The sequence below is a fragment of the Podarcis raffonei genome, chromosome Z, assembly GCF_027172205.1.
Source record: "Podarcis raffonei isolate rPodRaf1 chromosome Z, rPodRaf1.pri, whole genome shotgun sequence".
NCBI lineage: Eukaryota > Metazoa > Chordata > Lepidosauria > Squamata > Lacertidae > Podarcis > Podarcis raffonei.
The window spans coordinates 21,025,609-21,041,691 of NC_070621.1; the positions used below are offsets into that span (position 1 = coordinate 21,025,609).

Consider the following 16,083-nt stretch of genomic DNA (forward strand, 5'->3'; position numbering starts at 1 on the left):
CTCTCTCTCTCTCTCTCTCTCTCTCTCTCTCTAAGTCCGCTCACCTTCCCTGGTGGGAGGTGTTGCAGCTGGACATCCAGGTCCTCTCAGTGACCTGGCTGGAAGGCGGAGGGATGCCGCCCGCATCACGGTGACTCCTAGCCACGTCAACCCCCCAGGTGTCCAATCAGCACGGCTGTGGGCGTGACCGCGGGCTGCTTAAACTGCGGCATGGCCAGGGGGAATCCTCCTTTCACGCAGCACAGAGTTAAACTATGGAATTCACCTTCACAGGAGGCCACTAACTTGGATGGCTTGAAAAGAGAATTTGACAGATTCATGGAGGAGGAGAGGGCTATTGATGGCTACTAGCCAGGATGGTTATGATGTGCCCTCCACAGTTGGAGGCAGCAATGCTTCTGAATATCAGTTGCTGGAAACTGCAGGAGGAGAGAGTCTTGATCTTATACTGTAATCCTGCTTTCAGGTTCCCCACGATAGGCAACTGTGAGGCCACTGTGAGAACAGGATGCTGAGCTAGATGGGCCCCCTTTGGCCTCACCCAGCAGGCAAGAAGAGCAATGTTGAGATGCCAGCAGGGATTGACTAGCCGCTCAGCTATGGCTATTTCTGCTAAAGGGGAAGCACAGATCAGCTGCTCTAGCCTGACAAAGGAGCTCAAGGGGAAATGGTCTCTAAGCTAAGCAAAGCACCAGCTGCTGATCTTGGAAAACTTGGTGATGTGGCTGTATCCTGAACTTTGGTGGGAGCTGGGAATGAGTAGATCTCACTATCACTCTCCCTCCCTCCCTCCCTCTCTCTCTTTCTCTTTGGTTCTGTCCCACAGAAATTACTGCCAGAATATATCACCCTGCACTCTGCTCTTGTTTTTTTCCAAGCTTACTCACTCTCCTTTTTTTATTGCCCTGTTCCCATTTTTACAGAGCCTCCCTTAATTGCTGTTACTGTAGATCATCCAAAGCATATTATTTAAAAGATCAGCTTTTGCACTGATTTACAGGGCTGCTCTTTGATTTGACGTTTTTACGTCGGGAGGCTTATTTTTCTAATTATGGCCAAAGGAAGTTTCAGATAAGTATCGTTTAATGTTGGGAGCCAGAACCCCAAGGACAGCACATTTCATTTTATTTTTTCTCTTGCTGAAATCGAGCAATCAGGGTTCTTCTCCACCCCTCTCTGCTTTACCTAATTGCCCACCCCCCAAGCTGGCACACTTCTGGGGGTTGATGCGGAGGGATAAAATGGTCATTGTTTTCTGTCTAGAATAACAAAATTTGGCTCCGCAGACCTTTTCTTTTACAGCTACAAGCATTGCCAAATATTAATGCAGACACTGAGGAGTGAATATAAATAAATAAATGCAATAAACAGCCTATTTCAGACAATTAGAGAGTCGTAATCACAGGCTTCCTTGTGTTTTGTTCCTGTTCCTGTGTAATATGATGCAAGGTCTGTGTTGTGAATGTTGCTGTCTGCTAGGAACAGGGTCTGCTTAAATGCCACCTTGAAGCAACCTGGCATCTCTCTGGGAGTTCTTTTCTCTGGTTCCTGTTCTCTCTTTTATCAGAGCTTAGGCAGGAGAGATTCTGAAAAGGTTCCATTCTGTTTTGCAGGTTTCCAGGAGAGAGGTCCAGCCACACATATCTAGGTGGAAAGCCAGTGTGGTGTAGTTTCAGACTAGGACCTGGGGGAGACCAATGTTCAAATCCTCCCACTTTGCCATCATGAAGCTCACTGGGTGTGGCCTTGGGCAAATCACAGCCTCTCAGCCTAACCTGCCTAACAGGGATCAAATAAGCAGGGGAGAACTGTGTTGGCCACCCTGAGCTCCCTGGAAGAAAAAGTGGCAGTGCTTTCTTTCTGGAGTATGCAGTGTCAGCACCTTTCCCCCCAAATGTTAAAAGTGTGGCACTTACTATAACAACTTCATAGTGAGTTCTGATAGGTGGGATAGAAATGCTATAGATGAATCAATTCTTTTTTAAAATAAGTTTCTATTAATGCTTGAAAAAACAAAAAAGAAGCAATATACAACAGTTAACATCAAATATGAAGTGTTTTTTTAACATAAAAACTAAAAAAGAAAATAAAGACTTGCTATTCTCTGTCTACCAGCTTTATAGACAAATGCAAAACCTTTGCTCCATAGTCACTTCTAACTTTTCTCTTAACATAGAATTGTAGAGTTGGAAGGGACCAACATGGGGCTTGAACCCAACATAGGGCTTGAACCCATAACTCTGAGATTAAGAGTCTTATGCTCTACCGGCTGAGCTGTAAACAGACATTTTTTCTCTGTCTTCAAACCCAGATATCTCTAGCTCATCTTCCTTTTTGTACAAAAAAGTCCATAAGGGGCTTCCAATCATTAATAAATGTTTGCATCTTTCAAGTTATTCCAGAGTGTGGCTATAACCCTACATGCAGCCACCAATAGTAATCCAATTAATGATTTATCCCCCAAATTCTGATTCTCATTTAAACACAGAATCAGTAACTCAAGCTCTGAAGACTTGGTGACATGCTGATTTGCAACGTTACTTATCTGATTAAACATTTCTGCCCTAAAATTTACCACAATTGGGCATGTCCACTACAAGTGCCTATAGCTCCTCCTGTCCCCACACCCTCACCAGGAGTCCAGGACATAGGTGAAGTATGTTTATGGATATAAGAAAGTTTAACTGGGGTTCTGCACCATTTCTGCATTATCTTCGGCATTATTTCCTTGATGCTGAATGATATGGTTTTATAGGGATCCTTGCTGTTTTAAATTGCTTTTAATATTGTTTTTAGTGCTTTTACCCACACTGGTACCTTAGGGTGAAGGCTGGGTAATAAATAAATTGATAATAATAATAATTGTCTGTTGTGTGTCCCAAGCAGGGTATTCCAGTGGCTTAGCATGATAGGGCAAAAAAGGTAGTTGCCCCAGATGCAAAATTGTTAGGTGCGCAAATTTTCAACACCCGGTGCTGCCTCAGTACAGCTTCACGCTTCCATCGCTGGACTCCGTTGAAAACGGATTCTCCATGCGAACCAGGAAGTGATCTCTCCAGACAATGGAACTATTCTCCAGGTGACACGGATGCCATTGGGCAGTTGAATGCACATGCATACTCCATCCGTTTCCCTCCCTTCTCCCCTTCCACGCAGCCCCGGTCACTGGTAACCCACGCTGCACCACTGGGGTATTTGTAGGAATAATGCCTCTAATTAAAGGTAAAGATAAAGGTACCCCTGCCCGTATGGGCCAGTCTTGACAGACTCTAGGGTTGTGCGCCCATCTCACTCAAGAGGCCGGGGGCCAGCGCTGTCCACAGACACTTCCGGGTCACGTGGCCAGCGTGACAAAGCTGCATCTGGCGAGCCAGCACAGCACACGGAAACGCCGTTTACCTTCCCGCCAGTAAGCGGTCCCTATTTATCTACTTGCACCTGGGGGTGCTTTCGAACTGCTAGGTTGGCAGGCGCTGGGACCGAGCAACGGGAGCGCACCCCGCCGCGGGGATTCGAACCGCCAACCTTTCGATCGGCAAGCCCTAGGCGCTGAGGCTTTTACCCACAGCGCCACCCGCATCCCCATGCCTCTAATTAGAGATGTTCTAATTGGCTAAAGACAATAGGTAATACCAGTAGCTGTCATGGCTTGAGGGGGGAGACAGTCTTATGGTGGCTGAGAAGCCAAAAGTCCTAGCAGAAGCTAGGAGGTTGGCTTATCTTATGGTGTATCCACAACAATTTCAGTGATTGTAAGAAAATCCTGCCCATGCCATCTCTAGGCCTGTTGGCTGTGCATTCAGTGAATCCATAGAAGCTCCCAGAATTCAGCCATCACACCACTGCCCCGGTTGCTGCTTGAGCAGTTGTTTTGGCTTGCCAACACCCACATTCATAGAATCATAGAATTGTGGAGATGTAAGGCACCTCCAAGGGCCACCTTGTCCACCCCTCTGCAATGCAGGAATCGCAGCTAAAGAATCCCTGACTGGTGGCCATTCAGCACACTGCAGCAGGTTCTCATCAGCTACCTGCCGTTAAGTGGGAGCCACCATCAACAACTTCTTATGAGCTTCTCCATCAGCTTCTGTGTGCTGATTGCTGACCTGAATGGGGGTCTCAGCTGGCCCACAGAGTCAAGTTTTCTGACTAAACTTATTTACACAGCACATAGTTGAGCTATGGAACTTGTTCCCTCTGGAGGCTGCAATAGCTAACTAAGGTGGCTTTAATGGAGGAGAGGGCTATTTATGGCTGATTCATGGTCAGAGACAGCAGTGCTTCTGAACACCATTTGTTGGAAGCTAGAGGGAGGGAACGTGCTCTTGTGCACGGAACCTGCTCGTGGGTTTCCGATTGGGGCATCTGAGTAACCAGTGAAGAGTGGGTGCTGGACTAGATGGGCCCCTCTTCTGACATTCCTATGTAACCTCCAGATCCAGGAGCAGTTTATCTAAATTCCTAGGTTCTTTGGGGTATTTGGCCATTGTAACAACGGGATTCTGGACTAGATTGGTCACTGGCCTGGTCGAACCAGCCTCTTCTTCTGTTCTCAGTTCTTTTGTTCTTGTTACTTGCTGCAGCCCGCAAGTTAAAGAAGCTGGGAAACCTGAAGATGCAAGAAGAAGGGGAAGCAGCGGGCCCCTCCAGCCCTACAGAGGAGCAAGCTCCAAAGATGGCCATGACACGCATTGAGAGCCTGGAGTGCCAGCCCATCTTCCTCAATGTCCTGGAAGCTATCGAGCCAGGCGTGGTGTGTGCTGGCCATGACAACAACCAGCCTGATTCCTTTGCTGCCCTTTTGACCAGCTTGAATGAGTTGGGCGAGAGGCACCTGGTGCATGTTGTGAAATGGGCCAAGGCTTTGCCAGGTAAGGAACAGCTCTTGCATTCTCTCTCTCTCTCTCTCTCTCTCTCTCTCTCTCTCTCTCTCTCTCTCTCATGCATCTATTCCTTATCTGAAGATCAGACATCACAGAAAACAGTACAAAAGCCCCATCTCCCTTCGTGTTATGGTGCAAATATGTTTTCTGCTGTGGTTGCCCTTGCTTATTTGGGTTGGGTCTCTCCAAGCATGTTATGGTGACTGTCAGTGTATTTATACTGCATCAGCTATGTGCCTCGTTCTGCTGACTTGCATCACTTTCAGCCAGAGAAATTTAGGTTTTTCCGGCTTCTTCAATGCAAGGTTCTTCTTGCCGGGGTCTCTTATTTACGGCTTACAAATGGGACAGGTTTCGTTCACGACAACACTGTTGAATACTGTTGATTATTCAGAATAAGTAGATGGCAAATATTTTCAAAGCACACAATTTGCATCTCTTTTGTTATCTGCAGTCCATTATTGGCAATTAAAGAGATGCTGTCTTTCATTATCTGCAGTTAAAATGACTGTCAGGAAGATAGCAGAATGCAAAAATCACATATATTAAGAAATGCATCAGTATAAATAAATAAAAAATAGAGAAAATGTTCCTAGATACTCAGGGAAGCTTGCCTGAGCTTTTTAGATAAAGAGTGGGAGAACAACATTTAATAAGAATTCAGAAATCAAACAATATAGAGAAAAAAACACTTCCCAGAATCTATTCCTTGGTCAAAAGAAGTGAGGGGCATCTACTTTTAGGAGCACCTTTCTTCAAATTTGGTGTAGAATGTTTATTTATTTTGTAAAATTTATATGCTGATTGATTGAAAACAGCAACAAAATTTATATGCCGATTGATTGAAAACAGCAACAACCCTCAAAGCATCATGCTTGCACTGCTGCACAGTGTGTGCTTTATCTTCTCCCAGTTGTTTTCCAGCATTCTCAAATGTGTCCACATGATCTGCTGGGAAATGTCAGAAAGTTGCATTCACAAAGTCAAAGTGCCCTCGCCTGGCTTCATTAGTTAAAAAGCCCCACACTCCCAATGCAAGTTCCTGAAACTGGGACACAACCATCAAACCATCACAAGATCCAGCATGAGTAAGCAGAATCCTGGCAGGGACACTTCCCTGCAAAAATTAATGTTATTAGGGTGGGACATCAAAGCAGTTTACAAAGAGAGCCGAACAATAAAATTATCAGTAAAAAATATATAAAACTTGAAATATAAAAGCAAGAGGAAACTAAAAATGAATTAAAATGCACATTAACAATCTACACATCTGTTTAGGATTGTCCAAATAAATACTGTATGTTTTTAGCAGGCAATAAAATGTGTACAGTGAAGGTGCCTGCCTGATGTCAATAGGCAGATTTTAGAGTGTAGGGGGACTGACCAGATGTTGGGAAAGGGTTTTGTTTCACTTGTAATAGTTACCTGCAAACTTTTTGCTACTCTTTACTGCATGATGAGAAGTGGTCCACAAAAACCTGCCAATGAGGTTGTTCCCACTGTTAACGAGCAGAAATCAACCCCATTGGTGGGGGATCGAGAACAAATTGTGTCCCTGGCTTGTCTGAGAGGAGAAAATGTTTTTGCCTTTCTGTCTATACATCCTGGTTTGCTGCTTGAGCCACTTAGTGCTTGACTTGCAGGGCCTTTCACCAGCACTTTTGCTCTCTGCCTTGGACACACTTTGTGAGTTGCCTTCTGGGCTCCTTGTTGGGGGACTTGCACAAAGAACTCAGGTGTCCAGAGATGTCACACCTTTCTGCCATCCTTTGCTCAAGTTCAGTAGACTGTGTGGTTGTGTTCTCATAGTATGTCTGTAAGAATGTGGACCGCACTTGAAGGGAGAAGGTTCACTGAAGTGCTCATGCGCCTGTTTCCTATACTGGGCAGGGATAGATTGCTGGGAGACACGGGTTGACTACAGTGGCAGTTAACATTACGTAGAAGCAAGGCTGAGTTTGTCTTCAAGTGTGCATTCACCGGGGAGCTGGAGCAGTGTACTGGTTAGAGTGTATGACTAGATCCTGGGAGAGACCAGAGTACAAAATCCCACTCAGCCCCACTCCGGTAACAGTCCAGTCGGCTTCTGTATGTACCCTGGGGGGAGGGCGCCATTTTGTCCTTTGTCTTAGGCAGCAAAATGTCTTGAGCGAGTCCTAACAAAGAACTACAGCCAATTATGGCTCCCTGGTGAGACAGTGTGCATGACAAACATATTTGAATTCATGCATTGTATAGTCAGGTGTTCTGCCTCAAGCAGCAAGAAGTTGCCTGTGTTTGGCTTCCTTGCAATGAGAGATTACTGTGCAGATGGTCTTTTTTAATTTCTAGTTTTGCAAATCTCCAAATAGAGAGTTGGGTGTGCTGCACCCAGGCAACGGATCTGTACCCTCACATCAGATCTCCAGGGAGAGATGCCCAGGACACAGCTGTCCAGTAGCCAACTCTCTCTCTCTCTCCTTTTCTCTCTATCTTCTTATCTGTCCCCAGACTTTCTTTCATCCTTTCACAAATATGTAAGAAGCCCTAATGGATCAAAGACCCACCTAGTCCTGTAACTCACCAGGTGCCTGTGGCAAACCTACAAGCAGGATTCAGTCATAAGAGCCATCTCTCCTCCTGCAGTGTCCAGCAACTGGAATTCAGAAGCATTATGCCTTCTAGCAGCAGAGGTAGAGCAAAGCCATTGTGGCTAGTAGCCATAAATAGCCTTTTCCTCCATCACTTGGTCTAATCCCTTTTTAAAGCCATCCAGGTTGGTGGCCATCACTGCCTCCTGCAATAGAGACTTCCACAGTTTAACTATGCACTGTGTGAAGCACTTCCTTTTATCTGTCCTGAACCTTCCAACATTCAGCAGCTTCACTGGATATTCATGAGTTCCAGTGTTAGAAAGGAGGGAGAAAAGCTTTTCTCTGTCCACTTCCTCTAGGTCATGCATAATTTTATAAACTCCTATTATGTTTTGGGTTTTTTTAAATAATTTTTTATTAAATTTTCCACCGTGATAACACACAAACCACAAAGCAAAATGATACACAAAAACAGAAAAGGAAAGAGAAAAAAAGAAGAAAAAGGGGGGAGGGGAACAATAAACAAATAGACAATAATAACAAACTTAATTCTTCACAAATCCAACCTTTTAAACATCTTGGTTGACTTCCTCAAATCCCTCCCTTACCCTTACCCTTACCCTAACCCTAACCCTATTATGTCCTTCTTATTCAACTTTTCTTTTTTAAACAATTATGTTTATTAAATTGTAAGAAACTAAAAGAAGAAATATTGCAGCTGTCAAAACATTATTAAACACTTTAAAGAAACAAATTGACTCTACAAAAGGTTGGCAGCTGATAAATTGCTAAGGAAACAAAAGTAAGCAATTATTATTTTAAAAATAAATAAATGAAACACCACCACCATAGTGTATACCATGCCCAAATCATATCCACCAGGCAAGTAAGTTTGTTACTCATTTCCCTCATAATCGATTATTTCAAAATAAAATTAAAAATTTATACATAAGAATTCAAGCATCATTTGCTATATATCATGTGAAAAGGAAAGGAAAGCCTACGTCAACCGAACTTTATTTCATATCAATATTTGTGCTAGTAAATATTATAAAATCAGACCACACCATAGTAAAGTTATCTTTCTTAATCTGAGCTCAGCTTGTTTGTTAATTTAAAATTTTTAGTAACACTGTATCCCATACCACTTGATGGCAATTGGACACTGGCGAGATTTTTCAGTGACTAACTCTAACAGCCCTTGCAGCTTGTAACAGATGTCCAACTTTTTTCTAAGCTAAAAACCCCCAAATGTTGTAACCTTTTCTCATATGACAGTTGTTCCACCCCATGTTCATTTTGGCTGCCTTTTTCTGAACCTTTTCCAGCTCTGCAATGTCCATTTTGAGGTGTGGTGACCAGAACTGTACACAGTATTCCAAATTTTCCTCCCTTTACATCAGCTTCATAGAATCATAAAATTGTAGAGTTGAAATGGACCAAAGTGTCATCTAGTCCAACCCCATTGTCCCTTTCGTTGTTAGGACTGCCAGCGGGGCAGTGTTACCTTGTCAAATCTCTGGTGCCTAACACTAAAGAGATTTCCCAGCTAGATAGGTACCACTGAGAAAACAGTTTTAAAAACAAATCCTGAGCCATTAAGAAGCAATTTCACTTATGAAGGAATGGCTCGACAGTGGCCTAATAGCATTTTCAGGTGTGCAGTTAAAGCACCTTAAAAAGTACTATGTGACCTCCAACAGTCCCTCAAATGGACTGGAAAGATTTCTCAAGTCTATCTGAGGAACAATGATATTGTTACATGCCATCCCACTCTCTGAGAAGTGAGAAACTCCAGGGATTCCTGTGCTTCCCCAGGGTTCAGTTTCCTTGGAATGAAGCTCAGTTCAGACTATGGTGTCTTTAGGAAATATGGTTTTATTTAAACATGGAAATAAAGGGACAGAAGGACTCACAGCTTTAATATCCCAGCAGGCCTTGCTTCCCCATTAGTCATAACTTTGGATCCATCACAGAGCAAGCAGATCTCTGTGTCTGGTTTCCAACTCAGCTCATATATTCCCCTTCCTTCCTTCCTTCCTTCCTTCCTTCCTTCTTCTTTCTCTCTGTATCTCTGCTTTTCTCCTACTTAACAGTTAGATGAAAGGGATAGAGGAAAGGCCCACCTATTTGTTCTACAGCATAGAGCAACTACTTCGGTTGTGTTCATCATGGTGTTTTAACTAGCCAGTCAAAGCCATTACCTTACCAAGCAGACTGGTTTGGCAAGTTTGCTTTCATATCTTCCACCCCTAGAGTTACAGGAACCAAGAACTGGAAGCAACTCAGAGCATCATCCAGACTGAGATGGTCCAACACGCAGTCCAAGGGCCACATGCAGCCCTTGAGGCCTTTTTTGGGAAGGAGGCATGAGGGCTCTGGCAGGATCCTAGAGTCCCCCTGCTTGCTTCCCTAGTGTTTTCCCACTTTGGTGAAGAAGGTGGGAGGGTTCTGGGGCCCTACTAGAGCCTTGTGCCTCCTTCTCAAAGCCCAGAGTCTCGCTTACCAGCTTTGATAAGGTGGCGAGAGAGCTGGGTGTGTGTCAAATCTTGCTTCACTCTCCCCATCCACCATGCAACAAGGCAGTGTGCAGCCCGTGGATTCCATGTCAAAGTACTGTTGCAACCCACTTGGTATGAAAAGTTGGGCCACCCTGATCCAGTCTGTTCCCCACCCCACCACAGCTTGCAACAATTTAGATTTCCAGTGACACTCAATGGGCCTTTGGACAGGTACAGCAGGAAAATAGTGGGAAAGGAAGAAAAAGCTGAATCCTGATCACATCTGAGGAATAAGAACGCTTGTGTTACCACAGCTGCCCTGCTGGGCTGCTTCTCATTTGTAGCACATCGGAGAGGTAGAATGTCAGCTTTCCAGAACTTAGCAGAGAGTGACAATTGGGAACACCTTTGTCTCTTTTCTGTTGAATAATGAAACAGGGTAGGACTTGCGTCCTGAACCACAACCCAGTGCAGTGTAATTCACAATTACTGGTCACAATTAAGCTAATGAAGGGTTTTAGTGTTCTACACATTCTGGTTAGTTTCCATCATATTCATGAGTTTTCTGGCACTGCAAGAACTTTGGAGAATATCTTTTGTCCTATAGCAGGAAGAAGCATAACTCTCCAAGCACAGATAGCCGTGGAGATGAAGTTAACCACTGCTAGGGATGGGTAGGTGGTGGTGGGTGGTTGGTGGAGAAATTCATTCTGTCCACATTTTGATGTAAGCCTAATTTATGCTTCCCTAAAGCGAAACACACCTGCCCTTCAAAATTTGTACTTCTCCACACATTGTGATATAGTCATCAAAAATATGGAAAGCGCACACACAAAATGCATGCACAAATGCAATATGTAAATGTGTTATATAGGGAGGAATTTCTTGTAAAAATGTGTATACAGTATGATCACATCATACATACATTTAATTGTGTGATTTCAGCCATATGCGGTTGAAGGCTGACTGGTTGAAACCGCACGAATTAAACACACAGGAGGCAGAGAGCTTAAAAGCTGTTTTTGTGTAGCATTTTCACAGAGTGGAAAGAGCTTTTAAACTCTCTGCTTTGCTTACCGGGCTCTGGGATACTCTTGTGGAAACTTGTGCAGCCCCACAAGATCTCGTGAGAATCACCCAGAGCCCATTACGCATGTCAGAGAGCTTAAAAGTTCTATGTCTTGCTTGGGGGCAAGGCCTCCTTGGCTCACAACCAACTCTGGAAAGGTAAAGATGGTCACTTGGGGACAGTTCTAAGAGAATGGTTCGAGTATACAAGTTTTTGTGTACTCAGATTGTAGCCACCGTGCAATACTGTATTAGATGAAATTGTATAAAAACAAATCTGTTATACAAAAAATGAATACAAAATGTGTGCATATCGCCATGCAGACTTTTTGCATGCTAACAGATGAATGTGAGAAACTTAACTCAAGACTAGAAAACTGAGGAAGGGAGAGAAGTCAGAATTTATGTGTCTTAGTCTGCTACACTGACCACTACGCCAGAAGGGTAGCATGGTCAATTGGGTGCTCTGGATGAGGTTGTACTCTATCAAAAGCTGCTGAGAGATCAATAAAGGACATCCAAAGCCAATTCAGTTCCATAACTGCACATAAACCCTAACTGAGTTGCCCTAAATGGATCAGAATAATCAGTGTTTCATCCAAGTGTTTTTCAACAGCCACATGGCAATCCTCCGCATCACTTTCCCAAGAAAGTGACAAGACAGTAGTTGTCAGAAACCAATGGATCCACCGAGATAGGCTTCTTTAGGTCAAGTCACTGCTTCCTTCCATAAAGTTGGGACCACTCCTTCCCACAAGAATTCACTGCCACATCCTGGTTCCACCCAGTCCTATCCCTTCAGCAGACTTCAATCACCCAAGAGGAAAAGGCACAGAGAACACATGTGTAGTCACTTCGTTAGAAGCAACTTGCCCAATGCCATCAAGATGCATCAACTGAAACTGATCAACTTTGCCATCAAAGTGCCTTGGAAACAAATCACAATGGGATTCTGAAGGGTCTAGAATTCCATTGCCTAGAACATAGGAGCCAACTCCTAGGGGCCAAGACCCCTTTGGCCCCCCAATAAAATATTTGAGGGGGCCTGCGCCTCCCCCAAGTTGATGGGCATTGCCAATCAAATGGTGTGTGTGCACTGAGTCATGTGATAAGTTATGTGGGGTGTGGCTTACCTGCCCCCACAATGTTTTATGCAAGTTGGCACCCCTGACCTGAAGCAGAAGTCATTCGATCCTGGACATAAGAACACAAGAAGAACCTGCTAGATCAAGCCAGCAACCCACATAGTCCAGCATTTTGTTCTTACTGTAGCCAACCAAATGACTGTGAGAAACCCGCAAGCTGGACCCAAGCACAACAGCTCTCTTCCCTCCTGTGGCTTCCATCAATTGGTATTCAGAAGCAACAATACTTCCAGCCATGGAGGTAGAATACAGTGGTACCTCGCAAGATGAATACCTCGCAAGACGGAAAACTCGCAAGAAGAAAGAGTTTTCCGTTTTTCGAGGTGCTTCGCCAGACGAATTTCCCTATGGGCTTGCTTCGCAAGAAGAAAGCCCATAGGGAAATCTCTGGGGACCTCTTTTAAAATGCTGGCGGTCGGGAGCAAAGACTTTCGCCCACCGCCAGCCTTCAGAAGAGGTCCTGGACCTCTTCTGAAGGCCGGCGGGGGGCAAAAGTCTTTGCTCCCCCCCACCTGCCTTCCCGGGACAGCGGAGACTTCTCCACTGTCCCGGGCGATCTTAAAATGCTGGCGGGCATCAGCGAAGCCTCCGCTGCCGCCCGCCAGCATTTTAAAATCGCCCCGGGACAGCAGAGGCTTCACTGCCGCCCGCCAGCATTTTAAAATCGCCCAGGGACAGCAGAGAAGTCTCCACTGTCCCGGGGGCTTTTCTAATGCTGGCGGTTGGCAGCAAAGCCCTCCTGTCCCCGGAGCTTGCGGGGCGGGAGGTGGGGAGAAGGGCTTTTCTTCCCACCGCCAGCCTTCAGAACAGCCTTCTGAAGGCTGGCGGTGGGAAGAAAAGCCCTTGTCCCCCCCCCCAGCCTTCAGAAGAGGTCGGGGGACAGACTGTCCCCGGACCTGGTCTGAAGGCGGTTTCCATAGGAACGCATTGATTGATTTTCAGTGCATTCCTATGGAAAACCGTGCTTCACAAGACAAAAAACTCGCAAGAAGAAAAAACTCACGGAACGAATTAATTTCGTCTTGCGAGGTACCACTGTACATCCATCATGGCTAGTAGATAGCCTTATCCACTGTGAATTCATCCAATCCTCTTTTAGAGCCATCCAAGTTGGTGGCCACCATTGTCTCCTGCAATAGCAAGTTCCACAGTATGTCTAAAAGAAGTTCTTTTTTTTAGACAGTATGTCTAAAAGAAGTTCTTTTTTTTTTGTCTGTCCTTAATTGTCCAACATTCTAACTTCTGTGTTATGGGAAAGGGAGAAAAACTTTTCTGTAGCCAGTTTCTCTGTGCCATGCATAATTTTATAAACACTTATCACATGAAAGAAATACATTTGAGGATGCAATGGATGCAAATGAGTGGGCCTCCTCTTGAGATTGCTTAGTATTCTTGCATGTGTACATGTAGAATTAGACATAATTCTGCAGTGCAAAAGTCACATGGGCTTTGAATTACACTGTTTGGTTACTAAAAGGCTCCATTTTGCTGCAAACCACTATGTTCTCATTATTAGAGCAAGCACTTAGGTTCCATGGTTGCTCAGGAAATATATTCGTTTCAAGATGGGAAAACTGATTCAAATCTATGATTTAAATTTGCATTTTCTTTGTCATTTAAATCATGGTTTAAACAGTTGATTTAAATCACCTTTATTTAAATCAACCCATTCTGGTTTGCACTGATGGAGAAAATCAATTAGAAGCATCTTCAGTATACGCCAAGTTCGGCATCACCATGGCTTCATGTTAGAATAATCAAATTAGCCTTCCACATTCCCTTCTCCTCTCCTACTTCTTTACACACAGAAAGCAGTTTCCTGTGACATCTGAACTATCATTTGTTCAAAGTATGATACTTTTATATCCTGGTCAGTTAACTAAATGTAGATAGAACAAACCCCAGTTTTCCAAGCTCTGACATCACAGGAAACTGTGGTTAGCTCAAAAGATGTTTTCAGTCTTTTCTTTACATTTGTGGGGGGTATTGTGCTAGCAAGGATTGCCATGTGCTCTCGTTTACACAGACTGTCTGAGTCAAAGAGACCCTTAACAGTAGACCTGGAAGGCACATAGATCACCTGGTCACAGCCATCCTGACTATGGCAAGATTCTAGTTGTATATAAAGCATTACAATTACAGTCATACCTCAGGTTACAGACGCTTCAGGTTGCGTTTTTTCAGGTTACGGACACGCCGAAACCCGGAAGTACCGGAATGGGGTTACTTCCAGGTTTTGGCGGTTGCACATGCGCAGAAGCGCAGAATTGCAACCCGCGTGTGTGCAGACGCGGCGTTGCAAGTGCCTCCCACACAGATCACGTTTGCAACCCAAGCGTCCCCTGTATTTCCAAGTTTTTGACCATACATATAAATAAGCAGTTTTATATCAGCTTGTGTCCTCTTTTTTAGTGATGCTGTTTCTCTTTTTTGTTAGTGAGGACATGGCCACCTCAGGGCAAGTCCAAGGCTCACTCCCGTAATACTAACCCATGGTTTAGAGCTACATCAGAGCCAGTGATATAGCACAGCAGTCATGAAATAATCCTTCCCAAGCTCTGAGGCTGAATATTATCCATGGTTTATTTAAAAATGTTTATTTAAAAATGGGCTGAAGTATTGCCAACAATAAAATTTCATTCACAGTGGGAGTACTGTTGGCTGTAAAAAAAACAAAAAACCCTCTCACTGAGGGCCTCCCCTGACATGCTTCAAATTTTTTTCGCATTTTGTCTGCAGTTGTTCACTGCCAGAATGATCCATTTGCCACAAGCATATGAATGTTTGGCAACATTTCCCCAGAACCAGGGCAAGTACCCCCTTCAGAGGACAAAGTCAAGCGCTGTCCAGTTGCCCTGGGAGAGGGGTGTGTCTGCACATGATCTAGGATGTATTTCTTGTCCCATGAAATGAGCAGACATCATCTAGTTCAGTGGCACCCTCCACAGTAAGACTGTGAGGTTGCAGAGGCTGTTTTAATTAAGCCTTGTGCTAAAGTTTTAATTTGATTTCAATAGATCACACTACATTTTTGAATATTGAGATTCAATGCAGGAAAAAGCCTCCAAGTGACAGTAGCAGGTGGTGTTTCCAGCAACTGTTGCAGTCACTTGCCTAGAACCCCATCTCATAGAATAAAAAAATTGAACCAAATCACAGAATTGTAGAGTTGGAAGGGACACAAAGAATCATCTAGTCCAACCCCCTGCAATGCAGGAATCTCACTTCTACAACCTGTGCACACCAACTCACCCTCTGTAGAAGCACTGATGACTTCTTGGATGCTAGTAAGTTTGCCACTAGAGCCCTTGGGCTCAGACCCACCCACCCCACACATTTGCAACACCCACCACTGTTTTCCACATATACCATCTTGTTTTTTGAGTTACAGGTTTTGCTCCATCGTACCCTTAACAACTTGATCACCATATTCCTGAGAAACCACCGTCTGTTGTTCTTATCCAATCACAATTGGCCAGGATATCTACCTGCACTCCATGTCCAGACAGGAAGGGCACTTGGAAACAAACTCTTAGTGGCTACCTCCCAACTGTAGGACTCTCTCTTGCAAAGGGACTTGCCAAGATATAAGAACCTAAAAAGAGTCCATCCAGCCAAGAACCCTCTCTACCACGGTGACCAGCAAGAGGCAGGGATGTGAAGGTCAACAATCTTCTCTTGTTCCCCAGGAACTGGTTTCCAGAGGGATGACACCCCTAAACTTGGCTGTACTTAGCTACCATGAGGAACAGCACCTCCTCCTCTCCTTGATTCTGGTTAATCCCTTTCCAAAGCCATCACCACCATTTGTGCTGCAAATTTCTGTGCATCCATTATTCATTGTGCGAAGCCTTCCATTTTCTTTGTCCTGAATCAGGAGGCCAATCAGTTCCACTTGGGGGGGGGGGTGTCC

The 16,083-nt window shown here is 44.5% G+C and overlaps 1 protein-coding gene across 1 annotated transcript in view; it reads left to right on the top strand.

The window, feature by feature from the left end:
- AR (androgen receptor) overlaps positions 1-16,083 on the top strand; it is a 233,733-nt gene that overhangs the window by 186,395 nt on the left and 31,255 nt on the right. The window contains exon 4 of the mRNA XM_053374239.1: positions 4,584-4,871. Within this exon, the coding sequence (XP_053230214.1) occupies positions 4,584-4,871 (288 nt within the window). The remainder of the gene's footprint in view (positions 1-4,583; positions 4,872-16,083) is intronic.